The 22738-nt window shown below is 33.4% G+C and overlaps 1 protein-coding gene across 1 annotated transcript; it reads right to left on the reverse strand.

Annotated features, from left to right (window-relative positions):
- Nucleotides 1-20229: 20229 nt before the first annotated feature.
- On the reverse strand, nucleotides 20230-21381 carry LOC124919549 (fe(2+) transport protein 1-like). The gene is made up of 2 exons (XM_047459814.1): nucleotides 20785-21381; nucleotides 20230-20697 (listed from the first exon to the last, which is right to left on the reverse strand). The coding sequence occupies exons 1-2, from the start codon at nucleotides 21379-21381 to the stop codon at nucleotides 20242-20244; spliced, it is 1053 nt and encodes a 350-aa protein (XP_047315770.1). The 3' UTR covers nucleotides 20230-20241.
- Between the last annotated feature and the right edge of the window lie 1357 nt (nucleotides 21382-22738).

The following is a 22738-nucleotide window of genomic DNA, read 5'->3' on the forward strand; positions in this document are numbered from 1 at the left end:
AATTTGTTCTCGAGGAAAACAACTATTCTCGCTGTGGATCACCTTTGGTTCTCTACCTCTGGTTGTTAGACAAGTTGCATTGGTTGCCCCGTCCTTCAATTCCCTACACTTCCTTTGCCAATCTACAAGTGCAAAGGGTCAATGGACTGGTGCCTCCGAATTTTATTTCGGATATTCACCCAATTAGGTTCATTGTTCCGTGGTATCTCTTTACTAAAATGATGTACGAGATGATGGGTTCTCCATTCATCATTTTGTTGGGCCTTGAGGGAACTACCTCCTACTGCACAACTGTAATATACAGACAATTTGGCCTACGGAATCCCCTACCTTCAAATGGACACAATCCTCCGGAGGACTTCATGCTTACTCCTCACCATCTTTACTTAGAGTACGCATCAATAATTGAAAATTCTTTGACGGTTTTAATCCCCAACCGATGGATCAATGCTGTGAACGAAGCCATTCAGCTATACATTCCACCCGTCATCGAACATGAGGTCGTGTCGCTGACAGGACCGACAGACGAGTCATCCTCTCATGAATCAGACTAGAGCTTCATTTGTATTGTTGAACAGCTATATTGTTGGTTAATCTGTGCAGTACTTATGTAAACGGATTATGGAATGTTTTTGTGTATTCAACAATATTATGAAGTTATGTTTGATTATAGTCTGAAGTTATATTTTACATTATGTAGTTAGTTTATTCTGGAGTGATATAAATCGAATCATTGTCGTTATGTTTGATTCTTTGATTGCAATTTGGATGTCATGATCAATTCAAAGTATAATGTAAAACAACTGATGTGTTCATGTAAACCCCTTAGATTGATCCATCGATTGGTTGTTCGCTTCCTTACACAGTATCTAATCAGTAAATCGAACGGACATTTCTTCGCCTGTAAACCCCTTGAAAACGAAGATGAAGTCGCATCCAATCTTTGAAGTTACATATTATTGTTGACACTTTCATGTCATACTCTAATGAATTTGAAAACGAAGAATCATTCGCCTGTAAGTTTCTATATTAAACACAACATTGTTACAAAACGAAATACTATTCGCTTGATATTCATATTTGAGGTCGACCACATTGAACGAAAATGTATTCGCTTGTATATTAAATCCAAGTAATGGTTGAATGATTGAAATTATATTTCATCATTGAAAAAAGAAGTGTGTTTTTGTATAAAACCCTATAAAGAAATCATTTCATATCTATGGATTCAGTAAAAGTATTAAGCCCGTCATGACATGTCAAATCGGAACAGTGTGCAGTATTGTTGTCACATCACAAAAAGTAATAAATATTATATTTTAATAAAGTATTTATATTATATTAAATATTTCATTATTGATAAAGTATTGTTACAATAGTGTAATGTTACCATTTTATTTTATTAAATATTATTTCTATATAGATAAGATTATGTTAAGAAATAAGTATAAATTTTTATTAGATATACTATTATTTCTATATGAGCAAAATTATATCGAATATAATTTACATTTAAAATATCATGAATTAAAGAAATTCATATAATTCTATTATAGCGTCTGAACAATTTAATCAAAGACTTACAAATGACATGCAACGAATAAATCTTCGTAAACATATTAACATTAATTTTGTTTTCAATTTTTAAACACATGAATTCATCTAATTATAGATGAAAAGAAGCGAACATATATCCGTGTTCAGTGAAAATTGCAAATTATGAGCAACTAATATGAAGCGAATAAATCTTCGCTTGAATGAATTCTAAGTTGACGTACATGTGAAACACACAACCCTTACATGAGAAGACCCTTTACACCTGATGTAAGTACACCAACGCTTGTATGTGAAGACCAAAATGATGAATGAATGTGGGAGGAAAATACACGCCGCGAATAAATCTTCGCTACAAACCATTTTTCAATTTCTATCCGTTAATCACATTTAATTTTTATTTATAATTGATTACTGAAATATTTTCGTACGGTATATCATATCTTAAAGTAATCATTACACATCGAATCGGACCAGTCTTCAGTATTTTAGACAGGAAACATCATTCATAATTTATATATTTTTAATTAAAAAGTTTAGGTGCTGTTTGATCTTGGTACACTTATTATCGAAACCAAAAATTTATAGAAATAAATGCTGAATACTACAGTCATAAATCAAAAACTTACATTTAATATAATTAACATTATATGAAATATTAAATTATTCATACATAACAAACATTACATCAGTGTAAACCCCTTACATTGATCCATCGATTGGTTGTTCGCTTCCTTACACAGTATCTAATCAGTAAATCGAACGGACATTTCTTCGTTTCTTTGTTAGTGTATTACTTTTAACCATGTGATTGAAAACGAAGATGAAGTCGCATCCCATCTTTGAAGTTACACATTATTGTTTGTGCCACTTTCATGTCATACTCTAATGAATTTGAAAACGAAGAATCATTCGCCTGTAAGTTTCTATATTAAACACAACATTGTTACGAGACGAAATACTATTCGCTTGATATTCATATTTGAGGTCGACCACATTCAACGAAAATATATTCGCTTGTATATTAAATCCAAGTAATGGTTGAATGATTGAAGAAGCGCCAAAACATTTTACATTACATGTCACGTCAAATTAAAATTATGGCAATGATATGACTTATGGGAAATGTATACTTAGCCAGAAGAGTAGATATGATAATACTTTATTATTTCTAACAAATTCGATATTTTATAAATGTTTAATGACATGTGCATGAAAATATAAATAACAAATATTCATTATAATTCGACGTACAAAATTTCATTACAAGTTTCATAAACATTTCTACGTTTCATAAACATTTGTACATTTTAACACTATTCATCGGCATCTCCAGCTTCAAGGAATCTCCATTGAAGCGACCACATCGGCTCTCTCACGCATAACTGGGGTCATACACGTGTTGAGTTATCTCTTGAGATGTTTTCCATCCCAGGGAATCTCCCACAGTTGGCGCTTCCCATCAGCTTCATTATTCTTCTTGTATGTGGTGTCAAAACTGACCACGTCTCCGAAGTATGAATAATCGGACCGCATGTTGGAATCACACCAAAAAATATTCGTTATCAAATCGTCCGCATCAAGTTGAAAAGCATTATAAAACCATGATCATTGGATTGTTTTTTCTGCAAATACTCTAATACACCCCCTGTTTCCCCAAAATTACACTCTCTGGTTCTTTTCGTGCAGGTAATTTTTGTAATCCTCAGGAAGAAAACCTAGATTCTCCCTTCCACCAATTTGTTTATACATTAGAGCATGTGATGACTTAGGAGGAATTCCCACGTTAGTGGCCATCTCGATATGTAAGCCTGCAACTGCAGAAATATTCCTATGGCATCTATACAGGTGAGTTTTCTTTGGACTTGCAAGAGGATGACTATGATCACTGATAAAATTTACCACTTGGAACTTTCCATTGTCTGCCCTCTTTATCCTCAATTTCGCTTCACAACAGAACCGAGTCACAGAACGTCTACGTTTCACATAGACATCACGTTTGTCCTTTCCCGTTCACCCTGTGCACTACAACAAAAAACTCTATCCAGTATTTTACCCTCGTTGTCTACATGTTTTGAACTGCGCCTTATACCAAATCCTATTAGTTTAGCGTATGCTAAGTAGAATACGTAGCCTTCTTCTTCACTCTCAAATTCTCTACCTAAAAGTGGAATTAAGTTGGCTTCGATGTCCTCCAAAGGTTGGCCGTTTCCATCGAAATTCAATTGACGACGACAAGTAGCAGATTCGCTGTTCAATTTGAACACGTGGAAAATAAAGGTTCAACTAACCAGAACTTGTAGATTATTGTAAGATGAAAACAATATAAGCGAAGAAAGCTTCACTTCAACATTATGAAGATTGTAATATTAGGCGAATATAGTTTCGCTTTATAAGATATTATCTAAAAATATATTAGTGAAGAGATCTTCGCTTACATGTGCACTAAAAAATTGGAGAAGTTAAACAATGTTACCTTAAATCATTAATATCATTCTCGTCCATATCATTCTCGCTGATATGTGTTCCTTCCTGATAATCAAACAGAACAGAACATTTCATGTCGAGTATTCAAAAAACATAGAAAAGGTTGGGACGAAAAGTAAAGAAGGTATAGATGACATTCAAAAACATACCATTTTATAATTTAGGAAGATGGATTGATATTATAATGAAGTCTCCGGCGAAGGAGAGGTCGATGGTAGACAATGTAGTATAACTCCGGCGAAGAAATGGTCGTACAGGTGAGAGAGAGAAGAGTACAAACTTTGTCTAGCTTAGCAGCATGGCTTGCTGCATGCAGCATTTAATGAAAAGGTGGCAGGTGTTAGGTGGCGGTGAGGTGACTTGTTAAAAAAATTATTTCATTTTAATAATTAAATGACAAAAATTATTATGAAATAAAATTAATAAATCAATCAATCAATCAGTAAGCGAAGATTTCTTCACATTATTATTTTGACAATTGTTTTAGAAATATTATTTTGACAGTTGTTTTAAAAAATATTAATTATTTATCAAATTTATACTTCAAGTTATACATTATTTCTTAATGTTTCAAGATTTAGTTAAATATAAGGCTGATGTTTTAAAAAAAAACAATTCGAAGAACAAAAAAGATAAATCTGAAATCAAATATGACATTGAATTTTCAAGAATGCAAAATATTCAAATATTCAGTAACAAATTCAACCAACACATGTCTATTACAAAAACAAAGACTGCAAATCACAAGCAGCAATGGATTCTAGCAAGCTTGTGTGAGGAACACCAAACACATCCAAATATGTCTTTAGAGGATTCTCTGCCTCAAATACCCAAACAAGTTCATTAACATCGTGCCGAGACTTGTCGTATACAACTATAGTTTTGTCGTCCTCGGGCTCGACAAATGGATTCTCCATTTCTTTAGTTGTACCTCCTCCAGCAATTACAAACCCCATAAGATCCAGTTTGTAAGCCGGGATGAATTCCCCTACAAATATGAAGGTGTAACTGTCGAAGAGTTTCGGCAGCTGAAAGAAAATACAAAACATTATTAATAATCATGGACAACTGAATATCACATGGAGGAGTAGGAATAAGACAAAACTTACATTGTTCAAATACCGCATTCTGCCAGCTCTTGGACCGCCCACAGTCCCATGATTATCTCGCTGCACCTCGTATGATTCCTCGTCCACGTAACAGTTAAATCTGATTGATGATTTTATCCCTGTATAAAAGCAATAGGTGTTTTTAGTTTCATATATGTGAAAATGAATATTGAGTTAACAGTAAAGGGTTAAGAATAACAGAGTCTCACAATCAATGGTAAGGACCCAACTCCCGTTCAATATGCCCTTCAATACTTTGATAGTGCGACCGCATCCACCATTAGAATCGGTGGATGCTATGACGTGGGTCACATCGTCTCGCCACCTCATTGTCACCGTGGCACCACATGTGTTAGCATATTGTTGCATCAAGTGCTGTTTAAGAACAATCATAAATATTTCAATTAAACAGGATGAAAACTTAAACAATATGGAAAAAAAGGGAGAAATGTCACGAAGAGTACTATCTCTTCACTTGTTAATTGATTTGGGCATAAAATCCAGTCTTTGCCAAAGTTTTGGACGGATGCTGAGGCGGTTGCCTGCACGTGCATGAAAAAAAAAACGGTCTTGGTTAGTATGTACTAGGGTTTCATGGAAATAATATCCCAAAACCTAACACTAGGTAATTTTTCCTAAATAACATTGATTTACAGTGAAGGTGACATTTTGAGAGTAGGGTTTCCTAAAGATTAAAGAGACAACAACATCACATAACAGAATCTAGTTTAGTAGTTCCATAATCCTAAATATGAAAAGTTACTATTCAGGAATACGTACTATTGTGGAGTCGTGAAGATGTGGATTCAGGTTCGGTCGACGGGGAGCCGGTTACGAATCGCCGTGAAAGGAGGCAGGAAGAGAGAGAGATGAATCAGGCGGAAATGATTATAAAATAATCATATTAGGGGGTATATATATTCATGTAACCGGGGCGAACATGTCTTCTTTCGAAAAGCGACTATTCATTCCATGTCACATGACACAGGGACCAGGGGCGAATAAGTGTTCTCTCGAGAAGCGACTATTCAATCCATTTTACATTGAACATGGTCTAGGCGAACAAATATTCTCTTCCAGCAAAAAAATTTAAATAAAAAAAATATTAATGAATTAATTGAAGCGAATATTATATCGCTGCATGTCATTTTAAATTAATTGAATTAACATGTATTAATAAACGGAAATAAAAAAAAAGAAAAAAGCTAGCCAGTAATTGAGGCGAAGATTTGTTCGGTTGCTGCATGTCATCTTCAATTAATTGAATTAATATTTAATAAACGGAAATATAAAATCCATGTCATTTTGGTCTTTACATAGACGGGTAAGTGTCTTTACATGGTAGGCAATCGGTCTTCTCATGGGTGGGTATGGGGGTTTTACATGAGGTTTTTATTAGAATTAATTTAAGCAAATATATCTTCGCTCATGAGGGTCTCCAGCCAAAAAAAAATGAAATAAAAAAAAAATAGCCAAGGAATTGAGGCGAAAATTTGTTCGGTTGCTGCATGTCATCTTCAATTAATTGAATTAATATTTAATAAATGGAAATATAAAATTCATGTCATTTTGGTCTTCACATAGACGGGTAAGTGTCTTTCCATGGCAGGCAGGCGGTCTTCTCATGGGTGGGTTGGGGGGTTTACATGAGGTTTTAATTAAAATTAATTGAAGCAAATATATCTTCGCTCCAGAGAGTCTCGAGGCAAAAAAAATTAAATAAAAAAATTAAATAAAAATTCCTAGAAAAAAAATGAATGAATTTATTGAAGCGAATATTATATCGCTGCATGTGTTTTTTAATAAATTAAATTAATATTTAATAAACGTAAATATAAAATCCATGTCAATTTGGTCTTTACATAGACGTGTAAGTGTATTTTCATGAAATTAATTTAAGCAAATATATCTTCGCTCATGAGGGTCTCCAGCCAAAAAAAATGAAATAAAAAAAAAATAGCCAAGGAATTGAGGCGAAGATTTGTTCGGTTGCTGCATGTCATCTTCAATTAATTGAATTAATATTTAATAAATGGAAATATAAAATCCATGTCATTTTGGTCTTCACATAGACGGGTAAGTGTCTTTCCATGGCAGGCAGGCGGTCTTCTCATGGTGGGTTGGGGGGTTTACATGAGGTTTTAATTAAAATTAATTGAAGCAAATATATCTTCGCTCCAGAGAGTCTCGAGGCAAAAAAAAATTAAATAAAAAAATTAAATAAAAATTCCTAGAAAAAAAATGAATGAATTTATTGAAGCGAATATTATATCGCTGCATGTGTTTTTTAATAAATTAAATTAATATTTAATAAACGTAAATATAAAATCCATGTCAATTTGGTCTTTACATAGACGTGTAAGTGTATTTTCATGAAATTAATTTAAGCAAATATATCTTCGCTAATGAGGGTCTCCAGCCAAAAAAAAAAAAATAAAAAAAAAAAATAGCCAAGGAATTGAGGCGAAGATTTGTTCGGTTGCTGCATGTCATCTTCAATTAATTGAATTAATATTTAATAAATGGAAATATAAAATCCATGTCATTTTGGTCTTCACATAGACGGGTAAGTGTCTTTCCATGGCAGGCAGGCGGTCTTCTCATGGGTGGGTTGGGGGGTTTACATGAGGTTTTAATTAAAATTAATTGAAGCAAATATATCTTCGCTCCAGAGAGTCTCGAGGCAAAAAAAATTAAATAAAAAAATTAAATAAAAATTCCTAGAAAAAAATGAATGAATTTATTGAAGCGAATATTATATCGCTGCATGTGTTTTTTAATAAATTAAATTAATATTTAATAAACGTAAATATAAAATCCATGTCAATTTGGTCTTTACATAGACGTGTAAGTGTATTTTCATGAACGACAGGCGGTCTTCTCATGGGTGGGTATGGGGGGTTTACATGAGGGTCATGGCAACGGGCGTGTAGATCTTCGCTCCCATCGCATCTCACCCTTCCCTCTGACACGGAACCTGAGCGAAGATATCTTATCTGGGTGTCATATGAATATTATATAATTTCCTGGCGTTAACAGGCGCTGCCGTTAACGGCGTCTGGTGTGAACCCGGGCCGAAACACGGATTCCGGATCCTCCCTCCCTCCGTCTCCTCCCCAGATTGATTTATTATTAAATTAATAATGTTGCAATCTGATTGGTCCGCCACAGGGGAACACGGCAATCGGTAGCAGAAGATCTGAATTAACATTCCTCAAGAACAAACTCAACAGTCTCAAGAACTAATATCATTACGAAGATCCACAAGAGAAATGAAAAATGCTATTTCAGATGACTATGTTGTATTTCTCCAAGAACATGAGAATAACGTTGAGACGATGGAAGATGATACTATCAACTACATCAAGCAACGCATAGTTCTCATTCTTATTAATTAAACATCCCCTAATTTAATCTATTATTTCTAATTAAATATCCCTAATTTATCATTTTAAATTAAACAATAGGTTAGCCCAGCAATATAATTTATTCAGCCTTTATTTCTCACTAGCTCAAAGTTCTTGTAAGTTCTTGTAAGTTCTAATACTAAAAAAACCAATGATAGTATTCTACCAACTTAGATTAAAATTTATTCTTATCATCAAGTTTGTATAATTTTAATTTTATAGTTATTTGTGTTTGTATAAATCGTTTTCATTATATAAATGTTCCATTTATAATTTTTGAAAATCTTAAAATTAAATAACTTATTTAATGTCAAATTTGGAGAGAAAGGCAAAAAAAAAAATTTCGTCTTTCTTTTAAACTAATAATTTATTATTCTTCATTATGTATCCGATTGAAACAAATACAGTTATTATTGTGTTATATAATTTTTTTATTATAAAAGTTAGCCCTTTTGTTAAAATCTTGAAAACTGAGAAGTGTAAACTGAAATTGTATTATTGAAAGTTGTTTTCAAACAATTACATATCTCTTTTATATAGGAGTTCAATACTAACTAATTAATCAAACTAACTAATCAGTTACTAACTAATTAACAGTTTAATAAACGGTTAGTCACTATTTTTACATCCTCCCCTAAAAGAGAAACGTAGTAGAAACAAAGTTTCACCTTGACAAAATAAGTCGATGATGTTGGGAATTTTGATACGAAGAATACTTTTATACTGTAATTTAGCAATGTGAAATGGGTAAATTCACAGGTTATCCAAGTCTAAAACAGAAGATCAAACACAAAACAAAACAACACCAGATTTACGTGGAAAACCCTCTCAACCTGGATGGTAAAAAACCACGGGGCCAACCAGCAAATTTCACTATAAGCAAGAAACAGATACAAATGTTCTTCTCAACTTTAAACCCAAAGTTGAGGCATACAAACAGAGAAAACCAATTTCATTTAGACTCAAGCTATTCTAGATATAAGACAACAAGAAATTGGAACCTGAAGGTGAAAATGTAAGAGATCTACTGCCTTCTTCTCTTCTTCTTCCTCTATTTATTCTCCTTTGTTTCTTCTCTTCTTTGCAGAATGGCTTCTCTTTCTAAAAGTGATAGAATGAGCAGCATTCTTAGGTTTTGCTCATTTAATTAATTTCCTGATTGGGCTGGACCCAAAAGGCCCAACAATCTCCCCCTCCAGCCCACGAAGAGAGGCACACCGATCTTCAAGTCATCACTTGGTATTCATGCCGACAAGCTGACAACAGAGCTCGAACTTGTCTTTTGGAACAATCTTCGTAAACATGTCTGATGGGTTCTTATCCGTGTGGATTTTCTTCAGCTTCATCTGTTGATTTTCTATTACATCTCTTAACCAATGAAACCTCACATCAATATGCTTAGTTCTGGAATGATATGTAGCATTCTTGCTCAAATCTATGGCACTCTGGCTATCACAAAAAACAATTGCATCTTCTTGTTGCATACCAAGCTCTAAGAGAAATCTAATCATCCACAATAACTTCTTACCAGCTTCAGTTGCTGCAATGTATTCTGCTTCTGTTGTTGATAAAGCCACACATTTCTGCAACATGGATTGCCATGACACGGCTCCTCTGCAAAAGTAAACACATAATCCGAAGTGGATTTTCTTTGATTTAGATCTCCAGCCATATCAGCATCTGTGTAACCTTCTAACACAGCTTCACCATTTCCAAAACTCAAACACAAATTGGAAGTGCCTCTTAGATATCTAAGAATTCACTTCACTGCTTCCCAATGTTGTTTTCCTGGTTTAGAGAGGAACCTACTTACCACACGGACTGCATGCGCTATATCTGGCCTAGTACAAACCATTGCATACATCAAACTCCCTACAGCTGAGGAGTATGGAACACTTGACATTTCATCATTTTCTTTCTCTGTTGATGGACACATCTTCTTGCTCAATTTAAAATGGCTAGGAAGTGGACAACTTACTTCCTTTGCTCCTTGCATGTTAAATCTTTCAAGCACCCTTTCAATGTACTTCTATTGTGACAACCAAAGTCTCTTAGCTTTTCTGTCACGAGTAATCTGCATTCCCAATATCTGACGTGCTTGGCCCATGTCCTTCATATCAAATGTCTTGGACATCTCCTTCTTCAACATTGCTATTTTCTCAGCATCATGTCCTACAATCAACATATCATCAACATAAAGTAAAAAGGATCAGAAACTTTCCATTAGAAAATCTTTTGAAGTAAACACACGGATCTGCCTTGGTTCTCTAGTACCCATGACTCATCATAAAAGAGTCAAATTTCTTGTACCACTGTCTCGGAGGTTATTTCAACCCGTATAGACTCTTCTTCAATTTGCAAACCATGTTCTCCTTTTCTTTCACTTCAAAACCCTCTAGTTGCACCATGTAGATCTCTTCTTCCAAGTTACCATGAAGAAATGCAGTTTTTACATCAAGTTGCTCAAGCTCAAGGTCTAAGTTAGCTACTAGACCTAACACTGCACGAATGGAAGTCATCTTTACCACTGGTGAGAAAATCTCCTCAAAGTCGATGCCATGTTTCTATCCAAAACCCTTTACAACAAGTCGAGCTTTGTACTTCATAATTTCTCCATTTTGATCTCTCTTTAGCTTGAACACCCATTTGTTTCTCAATGCCTTTCGGCCCTTAGGAAGTTCCACCAGCTTATATGTGCCCATCTCTTGCAATGACTTCATCTCATCTTTCATTGCATTCTGCCACTTAGCTTTATCTTTATGAACTTGTGCCTCCTGAAAACTTTTTGGCTCTCCTTCTTCTGTCAATAGAATATACTCTGAAAAAGGGTACCTTTTAGAAGGTTGGTTCTCTCTCTTAGACCTTCTTAATGGGGGCTCTTCTGGCTCCTCTTGACGATGTTGCTCCCCCTGCTCAGGAACATCATAAACAGTCTCATCATCATTACTACCATTCATGTAAGAGGTTTCCTCAGTGGCTTCTTCATTTTGTTCATCTTCATCTGTTACTGTTGACTGTACATGTGAAGGAATTGGTATGAGTTCTATGGACTCATCAACTCTCTCTGACTTCTCAATGATTTCTGGATTTATCCTATTCTGACCCTCGAATAACACAACATCTCTGCATCTAACAATTCTCTTCTTTTCTGGGTCCCATAATCTGTACCCAAATTCCTCATTTCCATACCCAAGGAAAATACATGGAATTGCTTTATCATCCAACTTGGATCTTTGCTCCTTTGAAATATGCACATATGCTTTGCATCCAAACAACCTTAGATGCGAGTATGAAATATTCTTCTTAGACCATACACTTTCTGGTATTTCAAACTTCAAAGGAACAGAGGGTGACCTGTTTATGAGATAGCAAGCTGTACGAACTGCTTCTGCCCAAAACTGTTTTGGCAACTTTGTCATCTTCAGCATGCATCTCACCTTTTCTACAATGGTGCGGTACATTCTCTTAGCCACATCATTGTGTTGTGGAGTTTCAAGCACTGTTTTCTCATGTCGAATTCCATATTTTACACAATATGCTTTAAACTCCTTGAAGGTATACTCTCTCCCGTTATCAGAGCGAAGACATTTCAGCTTATTGTCTGTCTCTTTTTCAACCATGACATGAAACTCTTGAAAGTAATTAAATACCTGGTCTTTCGTTCTCATGAAATAAACCCATACCTTTCTAGATGCATCATCAATAAATGTTAGAAAGTATCGATTTCCACCCAATGACTCCTCCTCAAAAGGACCACATACATCAGAATAAATCAAGTCCAACACATTCTATTTCCTTTCTGATGTTTGACTAAAAGAGACTCTGTGTTGCTTACCAAAAGGGCAGTAGTCACATAAACCCAAAACCTCATCTTTGGTTGAGGGGATATGAAGCTTCCTCACCAGAATTTGTAGCTCTTTCTCACTCATGTGGCCGAGACGTTGATGCCACATATTTAGATAGTTTTCAGCTTGTACTGCATTCAACCCATTCTTGAGTATCTTCACATGGGTTCTGTATAAGGAGTTCCACGACTTCCCTTTTCTACAATCATTGATCCTTTGTCGAGCTTCCATTCTCCACTACCAAGGTAATGCTTGAATCCATCTTTGTCCAATGCATCACCTGATATCAAGTTTAGACGCAAATCAGGAATATGTCGCACATCTTTTAGTGTTAACTGATGTCCCAGCTCTGTCTGCAAACAAATATCACCAATACCCACAATACTCGAGTGACTAGTATTACCCATCTTCACTGTACCAAGATCTTCAGCCTTGTAAGTCATGAAGAACTCTCTATTTGGTGTAGCATGATAGAAAGCACCTGTATCAACTATCCACTCAACTCCTTGGTGACTTTCTACATGTAGATATTGTTCTTTTTCACAAGAAAGAATCACTACATCATCTGCAGTTACTGTGGCTGTGGTATTTCTAATCTCATCATCTTTCTTCTGATTTTTGTTTTCATTCTGTAGTCTTTTTTAGGCTCTACAATTTTTCTTCATGTGACCTTCTTTACCACATTGATAACATTGTCTTCCCTTAGATTTTGATCTGCCTCTGGACTTGCTATGGCCTCTTGATTGTTGTCGGTATTTAGCTCTTCCCTTGTTCTCTGTGACAAGGCCTGTGAACTATTTGTATTAGTTGACTTCCTTCTTGTCTCCTCATTGAACAAGCTGCTAGTAACTATACTCATAGTAAGAACACCATTCGGAGCTACATTACTGACTGTCACAACCAATGTCTCCCAACTGTCGGACAATGATCCAAGAGCAATAAAGCTTGCAACTCATCTTCTAAGGTCATCTCCATCACTGACAATTGATTAATCAAGCTCTGGAACTCATTTAAATGCTCAGCAACACCTGCACCTTCTCTGAATTTCAGATTTACTAACTTTCGAATCAGAAACGCTTTGTTAACTGCTGTTTTTTGCTCATACAATGACTCCAGCTTCTTCCACAACTCATGTGAACTCTTCTCACTTGCTACATGGTGGTACACGCTATCATCAAGCCGTTGTCTGATTGTGCCAACTGCTTTTCTGTTCAATTTTGTCCAATCACTGTTAGACATATATTTTGGCTTCGCACTATCTCCTTCAACCGGCTCATACAAATCTTTACAGTAAAGGATATCCTCCATCTTGGATTTCCAAATCTTCCAGTTATTATTTGTCAACCTGATCATTGTGCTATTGCCTTCCATCTCAACCTACAAAAGCACTCTTCAAAAATAAACCTAACAGCTCTAGTACCACTTGTTGGAAATTTTGATACGAAGCATATTTTTATACTGTAATCTAGCAATGTGAAATGGGTAAATTCACAGGTTATCCAAGTCTAAAACAGAAGATCAAACACAAAACAAAACAATACCAGATATACGTGGAAAACCCTCTCAACCTGGAGGGTAAAAAACCACGGGGCCAACCAGCAAATTTCACTATAAGCAAGAAACAGATACAAATGTTCTTCTCAACTTTAAACCCAAAGTTGAGGCATAAAAACAAAGAAAACCAATTTCATTTAGACTCAAGCTAGTCTAGATATAAGGCAATAAGAAATTGGAACGTGAAGGTGAAAATGTAAGAGATCTACTGCCTTCTTCTCTTCTTCTTCCTCTGTTTATTCTCCTTTGTTTATTCTCTTCTTTGCAGAATGGCTTCTCTTTCTAAAAGTGATAAAATGAGAAGCATTCTTAGGTTTTTCTCATTTAATTAATTTTCTGATTGGGCTAGACCCAAAAGGCCCAACAAATGAAACATCAAACTACGATCATGCAGCCATCGTCTTCAGCAAGCTCAATTCAGGAAGCTTCATTTTTTTTAACTATCCAATTTAGACAGCCGAGCAAACCCAATTCAGAAAGCTCCATTTTTTTCAGCTACCCAACATAGACAGCTGAGCAAACCCAATTCAGGAAGCTCATTTTTTTTTCAACCAAATATAGACAGCCGAGCAAGCCCAATTCAGCAAGTTCCATTTTTCCGAACTACCTAATATAGATAGCTCAATTTTCGTTAGTCCAATCCACAACAATTATCATGAATTGTTTTTTTCTTCATTAGCCATCAGCTTTCAACCTTTGCAGCTTTCGTTTTTTTCTTCAAAGAAAGCCAATTTAGCATTCTTTTTGGTATGACAAATCATGTCGACAAACTCATTTCTTTCGGCAATTGCAAGAGAATCTTTATCCACGGCTTTAAGAACTTCAAAATCTTATTTTTATCCGACAAAACCGTCCTTGCATCGACAAATATTTTTTAAGGAAGCCAATTTAGCATTCTTTAATTTTTATCCAGACTAGATAATTCAGCCCGCATCATTTAAACTACCCAAAAGTAGACAACACAATCTCTGAACAATCTTCGTCAATCGAATCCATCTTGAACATACCAACTTTTTAAAAGGTTAAGATAATTCCCCCTTTCGTCAACCAAGTTGAAAAAGACGAGATTAAAGTTTCGTTCTCCATAAACTTCTCCAGCATGCATCTCATTTGCTTCATTTGTGTGCATCAACATTTCCTTAAGTTCATCAAACCTAGTTGGTTCTTCTTGACAATTTTCTTTTGAAATCTCTGGTGTGAATTCCTGATATCTTGACACTGTTTTTTTACCAGCTGCAAGTCTTTCAATGACAAAGAGTTCATCATTCTCCCCATGTGGAAGATTCCCTTTCTAGAAACCTTTAAGCCCTTCGTCCTTTCCTATCAATGCAAATGCCTCAACAAGACTAATACCCTTCTTAGTTGCCTCTTGCCTAGTCCTTAATCCACGAGTCTTCATAATGATCTTGATACGGTCAAGAGGTGATGTAACTGTCTTTGCCGCGGCACCAACCATGGCACCGGCTGTGAAGAGTGCCAATTCTTTGGGAACCATAGAAGCGAAAGCAACTGGATGCTTCAGGAGTTGCGCCATTGTAGGATCGAATTCTCTTTCTTCTCTCTTCCCCGTGAGTTAAATACAAGAAAATGCACAAGTAGTCGATTTGTTGTCTTTCAGCCATAGCTTTTTCTTGCCTATTGAATCGTCATGAAAGCCTGATTGAGGATGAGGTTTGAGAGTAGAAATGTCTCTCCATACCAAACAAGCTTACATGTCAATTGTCATCTTTCTTGGTTTAGTTTTGACAGAGTAAATGTGAATCACTCTTAAATTGAAACCCAATAAGATAAGGTAAAGCGAGCGAGCGAGGGAATTTATACAAGGGAAGTAACAGATTGATTAGCTCCGGTAGAGGCAATATTAAACTTTAAATCGAACACGTTTATGCCCGACACTACTAGATTAAGCCCAGATTCATTTGAACAACCTTAGAAACATACATTCCGCAACTAGCCTCGTTGTAGACATTGATTATCCTTTCATCAAGATCATGATCTTCACATTGATCTTGATCATCATCGTTTCATCATATTATTGTTCAACTTATTCTTTAATAATACTAGAATGAAATAAATCCCTCCTTCAATGGCTGCTCCGGCCACCGATAGAGGCTGCGGAAAACTCTCCAAGATCTCCAAGATCTCTTAACATTGGAGCTCTGATACCATGTTAAAATCTTGAAGAAGGAGAAGTGTAAACTGAAATTGTATTATTGAAAGTTATTTTCAAACAATTACATATCTCTTTTATATAGGAGTTCAATATTAACTAATCAATTACTAACTAATTAACGGTTTAATAAACCGTTAGTAATTATGATGATTGTTTTTTTTGTCTTTCTTTTAAACCAATAATTTATTATTCTTCATTATATATCCGATTGAAACAAATACAGTTATTATTATGTTATATAATTTTTTTATTATAAAAGTTAGCCCTTATAGATTTTAAATCATAATTCCGCTCTTACTCTTGTATATTAGTGTTAGTCGGACAACGAAGAAGCTAGTGGATTGTGATTCATCATGCCATAGACATATTCCAACTACGACAGGTCTTCTTGATCCCTCACGTGTTATTGCTCAATTATTATGAGTGATCCCCTTTTGTGAGCACCAAATGAAAAATATATCTAGACGGAATTTTATTATATAAAATGAGGTCCCAATTAGAGATAAGACAAACTATCAATACAATAAATAACATTGACCCACGCAAACTATTATGTTATTCCACCCTAGAACAATATTATTGAACCGTTTCAAAATTGACCTTCAAACCATATCAATTAAAGAATATAAAATTTCCATATAAAAAATAAATAAGAGCACATTAAACAGTGTAAAATTTAAAATTAATTTGAGCAATTTCTATCGTGTACAAGTATTTTATTTTAATTTTTAAAATCAAATAAAACCTTAAAAATGTTTAAAAAAACACAAAGAGGCGTAAAGCTGGAATCAAACATGTCATTAAGTTGTTGGGTTTGAGGCCAACGCGTATGGGCTTTCGATCGTTGGGCAAGCTCTCGGTCGTGAGGCAGATGGGGATCCTCGGTCGAAAAAGAGGTTGGCGTGAAGTCATCTTCGGTCAGATTATTTGAAAAGGTTCAACCTCCCGACATGAGTGAATCAGATATTTTTTGGTTTCGTCTCCCAAGCCTCCAACTAGTTTTGATCCAAGTAAAATATAGGAAACTTCCTCTTGTCATGTTGATATTTTTTGAATTCTAATGTGGTCATTCACTGTGCTGCGTTGGGGGATCGTTGTGAATTCTGAATTCAAAACAAATTTTGAGCTTATAGAAATTTTTCTTATACCTATTAGAACCAAAACTAGATCACCAAATGCAGGTCTACACAAAGTACCAAATTTTGAAATCTGGCAAATATTAACCAATTTGATCGAGGATGGTTAAAATGCTCATAATTACTAGAGCTCAAAAATAGCAACCCAAAGAATTATGAATTCATAATTCTATTATTATGACAATCAGGGAAGTTTCTTTGGGAAAATCAGTTGATACAGTCGGGGAACTCATTATTCTTATTGAAGATCTCCGTGCTCGTTAAAATTTATTCTTTTGTAATACCCTTTGGTCATTTGTGAACATATTTATGTCACGTTGTTTGTTTGTTTTTATTTTTGTTTTTTATCTTTCTTTCTTTTCTTGTTATGCTTTTGTGGTTGTGCTTAAACGACTCTCATTTATATAATTTGCATGGACATTTTTCAAAAAAAAAAACAACTCAATTGTTTTAAATTTTGAAACTGAAATTGGGCGTTTTGTTTTAAAGTGAAGGGATTTATTCCAATTCGAAATAAATATTCTAAATCATGTTAGAATAAATTTACAATCATCAATTCAAAACACAACACAATATATAGAGTACAAGAACTCATAGAACTCATATGTGAAAAAAACTTAAACTTGTTTGTAACTTGTATTATAAAAAGAATGATAACTTATAATGGATTTAGAAAAGTTAAACTTAATGAAGCTTTTGAACTTCTTGGAACAACCTCCAATGTCCTTTTTTACAAAATAAAATAAAATGAGAGGTTTAGGCTTTTATTGGCCAATTTTGGTTCGATATCCTTTATTATTGGTCTCTATGTGAATGAAATTAGAGTTCATTTGAAATAGTATGTTTTTGCTTTATACCTATATTTGAAATATATTTAACTTGTCTAATTATTCAAGATTTGAAAATAGAACATTAACATTTTTCTTTGTCTACATGTTCACATCAAGAGTAAGAATTGTGTTGGAAAAAAATGAATAACTTTGATATTTGTTATGTACAACGTTAAGATAAAGGACATACAAATACTTGGGACAAGTACATAGAAGATGTTTATTCTAATGATAAGGATAACTTAAGAAAATGATAGTAAAATTATCCTCAAATATTTATATGTAGTTTACTGAAACATAGAGAAAATGAATAAAAAATGTGTGAAGAAATAATGAAAATAAAGTAGAAATATAGAGACATGGTTACAATGATATTGATGTTGTGAATAATTTAAACAATTTTAATGTTATCAAATGAAAAAATGAAAAAAATGTTTGATGATTTAATTTGTTGATAAAAATGTTGTTTCGAACAAATTATTAAAAATTTTGAATAAATTTTATTTATAAAATTTAAATATTTTGATCCATTTATTATTTAATAGTTAAATATTATTTTTAGGTTACGAGTTTATAGTGGTCTAACAATTTTACATAAATTCTCCGTTTTCACTGTCTTACTAGAGATTTACATAAATTGATTATTAAAAATAATATTTAACTATAAAATAGTAAATTATTGTAAATGTTTTAAACTTTATAAATACAAATCATTCAAAATAAATATTTATCTCACTTCTAACATTAAAATTGTCTAAATCATATCTACCATCATCGGACTATTTCCCAAAATAACCTAGTTTGACGTTCATTTTCCCAAACTAACCTAGTTTGTTAATTTTATTCTCCGACTAACCTAATTTACTATTTCAACTCAGTTTTATTTATTTTTATTTTATTTTTTTTACATTTAAAATTTATTATATATAAAGTTTATATTTTGATATATAATTTAAACTATTATTTATATAAATGAAATTATTTATATTTTGATATATATTTTAAATTATTATTTTTATAAATTTAATTATTTATAATTTAATATATAATTTAAATTTAATTTTTTTTATAAATTTGATTATTTATATTTTAATATATATATATATATATATTTAAATATTTTGATCCATTTATTATTTAATAGTTAAATATTATTTTTAGGTTACGAGTTTATAGTGGTCTAACAATTTTACATAAACTCTCCGTTTTCACTGTCTTACTAGAGATTTACATAAATTGATTATTAAAAATAATATTTAACTATAAAATAGTAAATTATTGTAAATGTTTTAAACTTTATAAATACAAATCATTCAAAATAAATATTTATCTCACTTCTAACATTAAAATTGTCTAAATCATATCTACCATCATCGGACTATTTCCCAAAATAACCTAGTTTCACGTTCATTTTCCCAAACTAACCTAGTTTGTTAATTTTATTCTCAGACTAACCTAATTTACTATTTCAACTTAGTTTTATTTATTTTTATTTTATTTTTTTTACATTTAAAATTTATTATATATAAAGTTTATATTTTGATATATATTTTAAATTATTATTTATATAAACTAAATTATTTATATTTTGATATATATTTTAAATTATTATTTTTATAAATTAGATTATTTATATTTTGATATATAATTTAAATTTAATTATTTTTTTATAAATATGATTATTTATATTTTAATTGATAAATTTAATATTTATTAAACTATATAAATAATAATTGAAATGTAAATATATATATATATATATTAAAATATAAATAATCAAATTTATAAAAAAAAATTAAATTTAAATTATATATTAAATTATAAATAATTAAATTTATAAAAATAATAATTTAAAATATATATCAAAATATAAATAATTTCATTTATATAAATAATAGTTTAAATTATATATCAAAATATAAACTTTATATATAATAAACTTATACCATTGTAAATTATTTACGTGACATAGGAAAAGCATGCGGACGAATATATATATATATTGCATAAGTGTCGACATTTATAGGTTGACTTAATGGGAAAAAAGATATTCATACATTAAGCATCACAATTTTAGTGAAATCACCCAAACGAACACACAATTAACGCATATATAGATTATTGACAAGTTTGTTTTGAGTATTAATTAAGCCCATTTGGCCATGAGTGACATCAAACCGGCTCCGAGGAGAACTGCAACATAGGACTTCATCTGTAGCCTAAGACTTCCTTGAAGCTTTGGACCCATGAAATCCGCCGAAAGAAGATCCACCAGGGCCATGTAGATTAGTAGCCCCGCCGACGAGGCGTTCAACAGCCCCACCGTTATCAATGCCGACGGGCTATTCTCTCGGTATGTCTTCGATAATCCAATCCCCAACGCTATCCCAAAAGGAGTCGTCACCGAGAAAAAGAAAACCATTATAGTTTTCTTCAAGAAAGTGTAATCCGCCTGGAGTATGCATCCTCCGAGCCCCATTCCTTCAAACATTTGGTGGAAGCAAAGGGCCGCCACCAATGGTTTTAAGGTGCAAACGTTGTTCGAAGCTCCCATTGAAAGCCCGATCACAACCGAGTGCACAATTATTCCAAGTTCTAGCACCTGCATCATGCATACGGTCATGGATTTGAGTTTTTTACACCGAAACCATTTACAAAAACAAAAATATATATATAAAATCATACGTACCATGGCCACCACTTTATAGCGCATAAGCTTGGAGGCTTCTCCGAGATCTTTAGGTCCGTGGTGGTGGCCATGGACATGACCACCACCGGTTGACACGGCCACATCCATCTCACGGTCTTCAACATCCACCTCTATAACTGCCACGTTTTTCTTGCTATACAAACTAGTGGCCACGGAATCAACCATTAGGGTTACGATGGATGACAACATGGCGACGAAGCCAGTGAAAGGGAACTTATGCCACGGTTTATCCGGGAGGCATTGCGAAGAAAGCATGTCGAAGGAGTCGGGAAGGACGTGCATGAAGCCCGTGGCGAGGATGATTCCGGAGGCAAAAGCCTTGACGATTACAAACAGGCTCCTGTCCGGGCTAAGAGCCGGGACAGACCGAGTTACGAGAGGAAGACTGACTCCGATCATGCTGGTTACGAGAATGGCCGCGATTGCGATGACTTTAAGAGGCAAGGCCTTGGACTTGTTAACGCATCCGCCAAGTTGATCGGATCCGCATTCTTCAGGGACCACCGAATGAACTTGTGAGGCCAAGAAGGAGACTATGATCAAGAAGCTAAACAAGACTCGATTAACTGCACCCATTTCAAATAACCCTTCTCAATTATATATATATCTTTTTTCTTGTTTTTGAAGTGAAGAGATTAGTTCTTGAATCTCTTCCTTATATAGGGAGGAGAATGTATACTGGGTCAAATTCTGTCTTACAAATTAACAATCCAACTTGCATGAACCGTACCGTTATATAAAATATTCATTTAATTTGATGCTTTGGTTGATATTTTTCTTTTTTAAATAAGAGTGGTTTTAGCAGCAACCACAAAGCATCAATCCCGAATCAAATAACACAACGGTATACATAAAACTAAAAAATAAAATAAAATTAGAAAATGCATCTCCAACACACATTAAAAAAAAGTAACATTTTAGATGGGTCTATTTTTCCTTACAATTCATTGAAATTATCTATGTCCTATTGATAGATGTTGTTATTTTAGCTCTTCTTAAGAAATTTTTTATTGTATTCAAGTCCTATTAAAAAATTTAAATAATCTATTTTTTAATCTAATATAAATTTCAAATAACCCCAACATTAAAAAAGTTTTATAACTCCCTTTGAGGATTGAAAATGACATTATTATTATTTTATTGATGAAGACAAATTAGGGGGATCGAATTAAATGACATGTTAGAAAATGTAGATAATCGTGTGTTCGTACCATTTTGTCCTTAATGATTAATGACGTGGCAGTCTAGTGTACATGTCCGTATGTACTTCTTTGATACACTTGTCATGCCTCCCTATAGTATAGGGATGCATCATGCATACGTGGCATACTCAGGGTTGACTTGATTTTTTTTATAAACAAACATAATTTTTCTTTTCTCACAATTATAACAATGTTATTATAACAACAAAAGAACGTAAGCTTATCGGAATATAATTTTAGGGTATTTTTGGTTTTTCTTTCTTCATTTTTTTTTATACACAAGGAAATTTAAGATAAAAAATAGTTTTCTTTAACAAAAGAATCACAAATAAACAATGCATAAATAACTGGGAAGAGTTCACCAGAGATGGTAGGTAGAAAACAAATTACAACTGTTTAATAAACCTATACATTCAATATCTACACTTACTTAAAATAAGAGATCAAGATTGAAGAGCAAACCCGACCAGTTAATTAATATTTCTTCGACTTTTTAAAAAGTTTCCCTTTGTTTTTTTTAGATAAATACTTCTTCATTTCTTCATCTTCATCTCCTCCCCTCCTTTTTTTGCCAACGGTTTCATTAATTTTCTGTACATAAAAGTAATTAATATTCACAAGGATGATCATGGTCAAGACTGGAAAGAAAAATGCATGTATGTTAAGATGTTTGCAGTTAAATATGCATGGTCTAAATTAACATATGGGATATCCTTTTAGCCTCTGACACG

The sequence above is a fragment of the Impatiens glandulifera genome, chromosome 1 (assembly GCF_907164915.1).
Source record: "Impatiens glandulifera chromosome 1, dImpGla2.1, whole genome shotgun sequence".
NCBI classification, from domain to species: domain Eukaryota; kingdom Viridiplantae; phylum Streptophyta; class Magnoliopsida; order Ericales; family Balsaminaceae; genus Impatiens; species Impatiens glandulifera.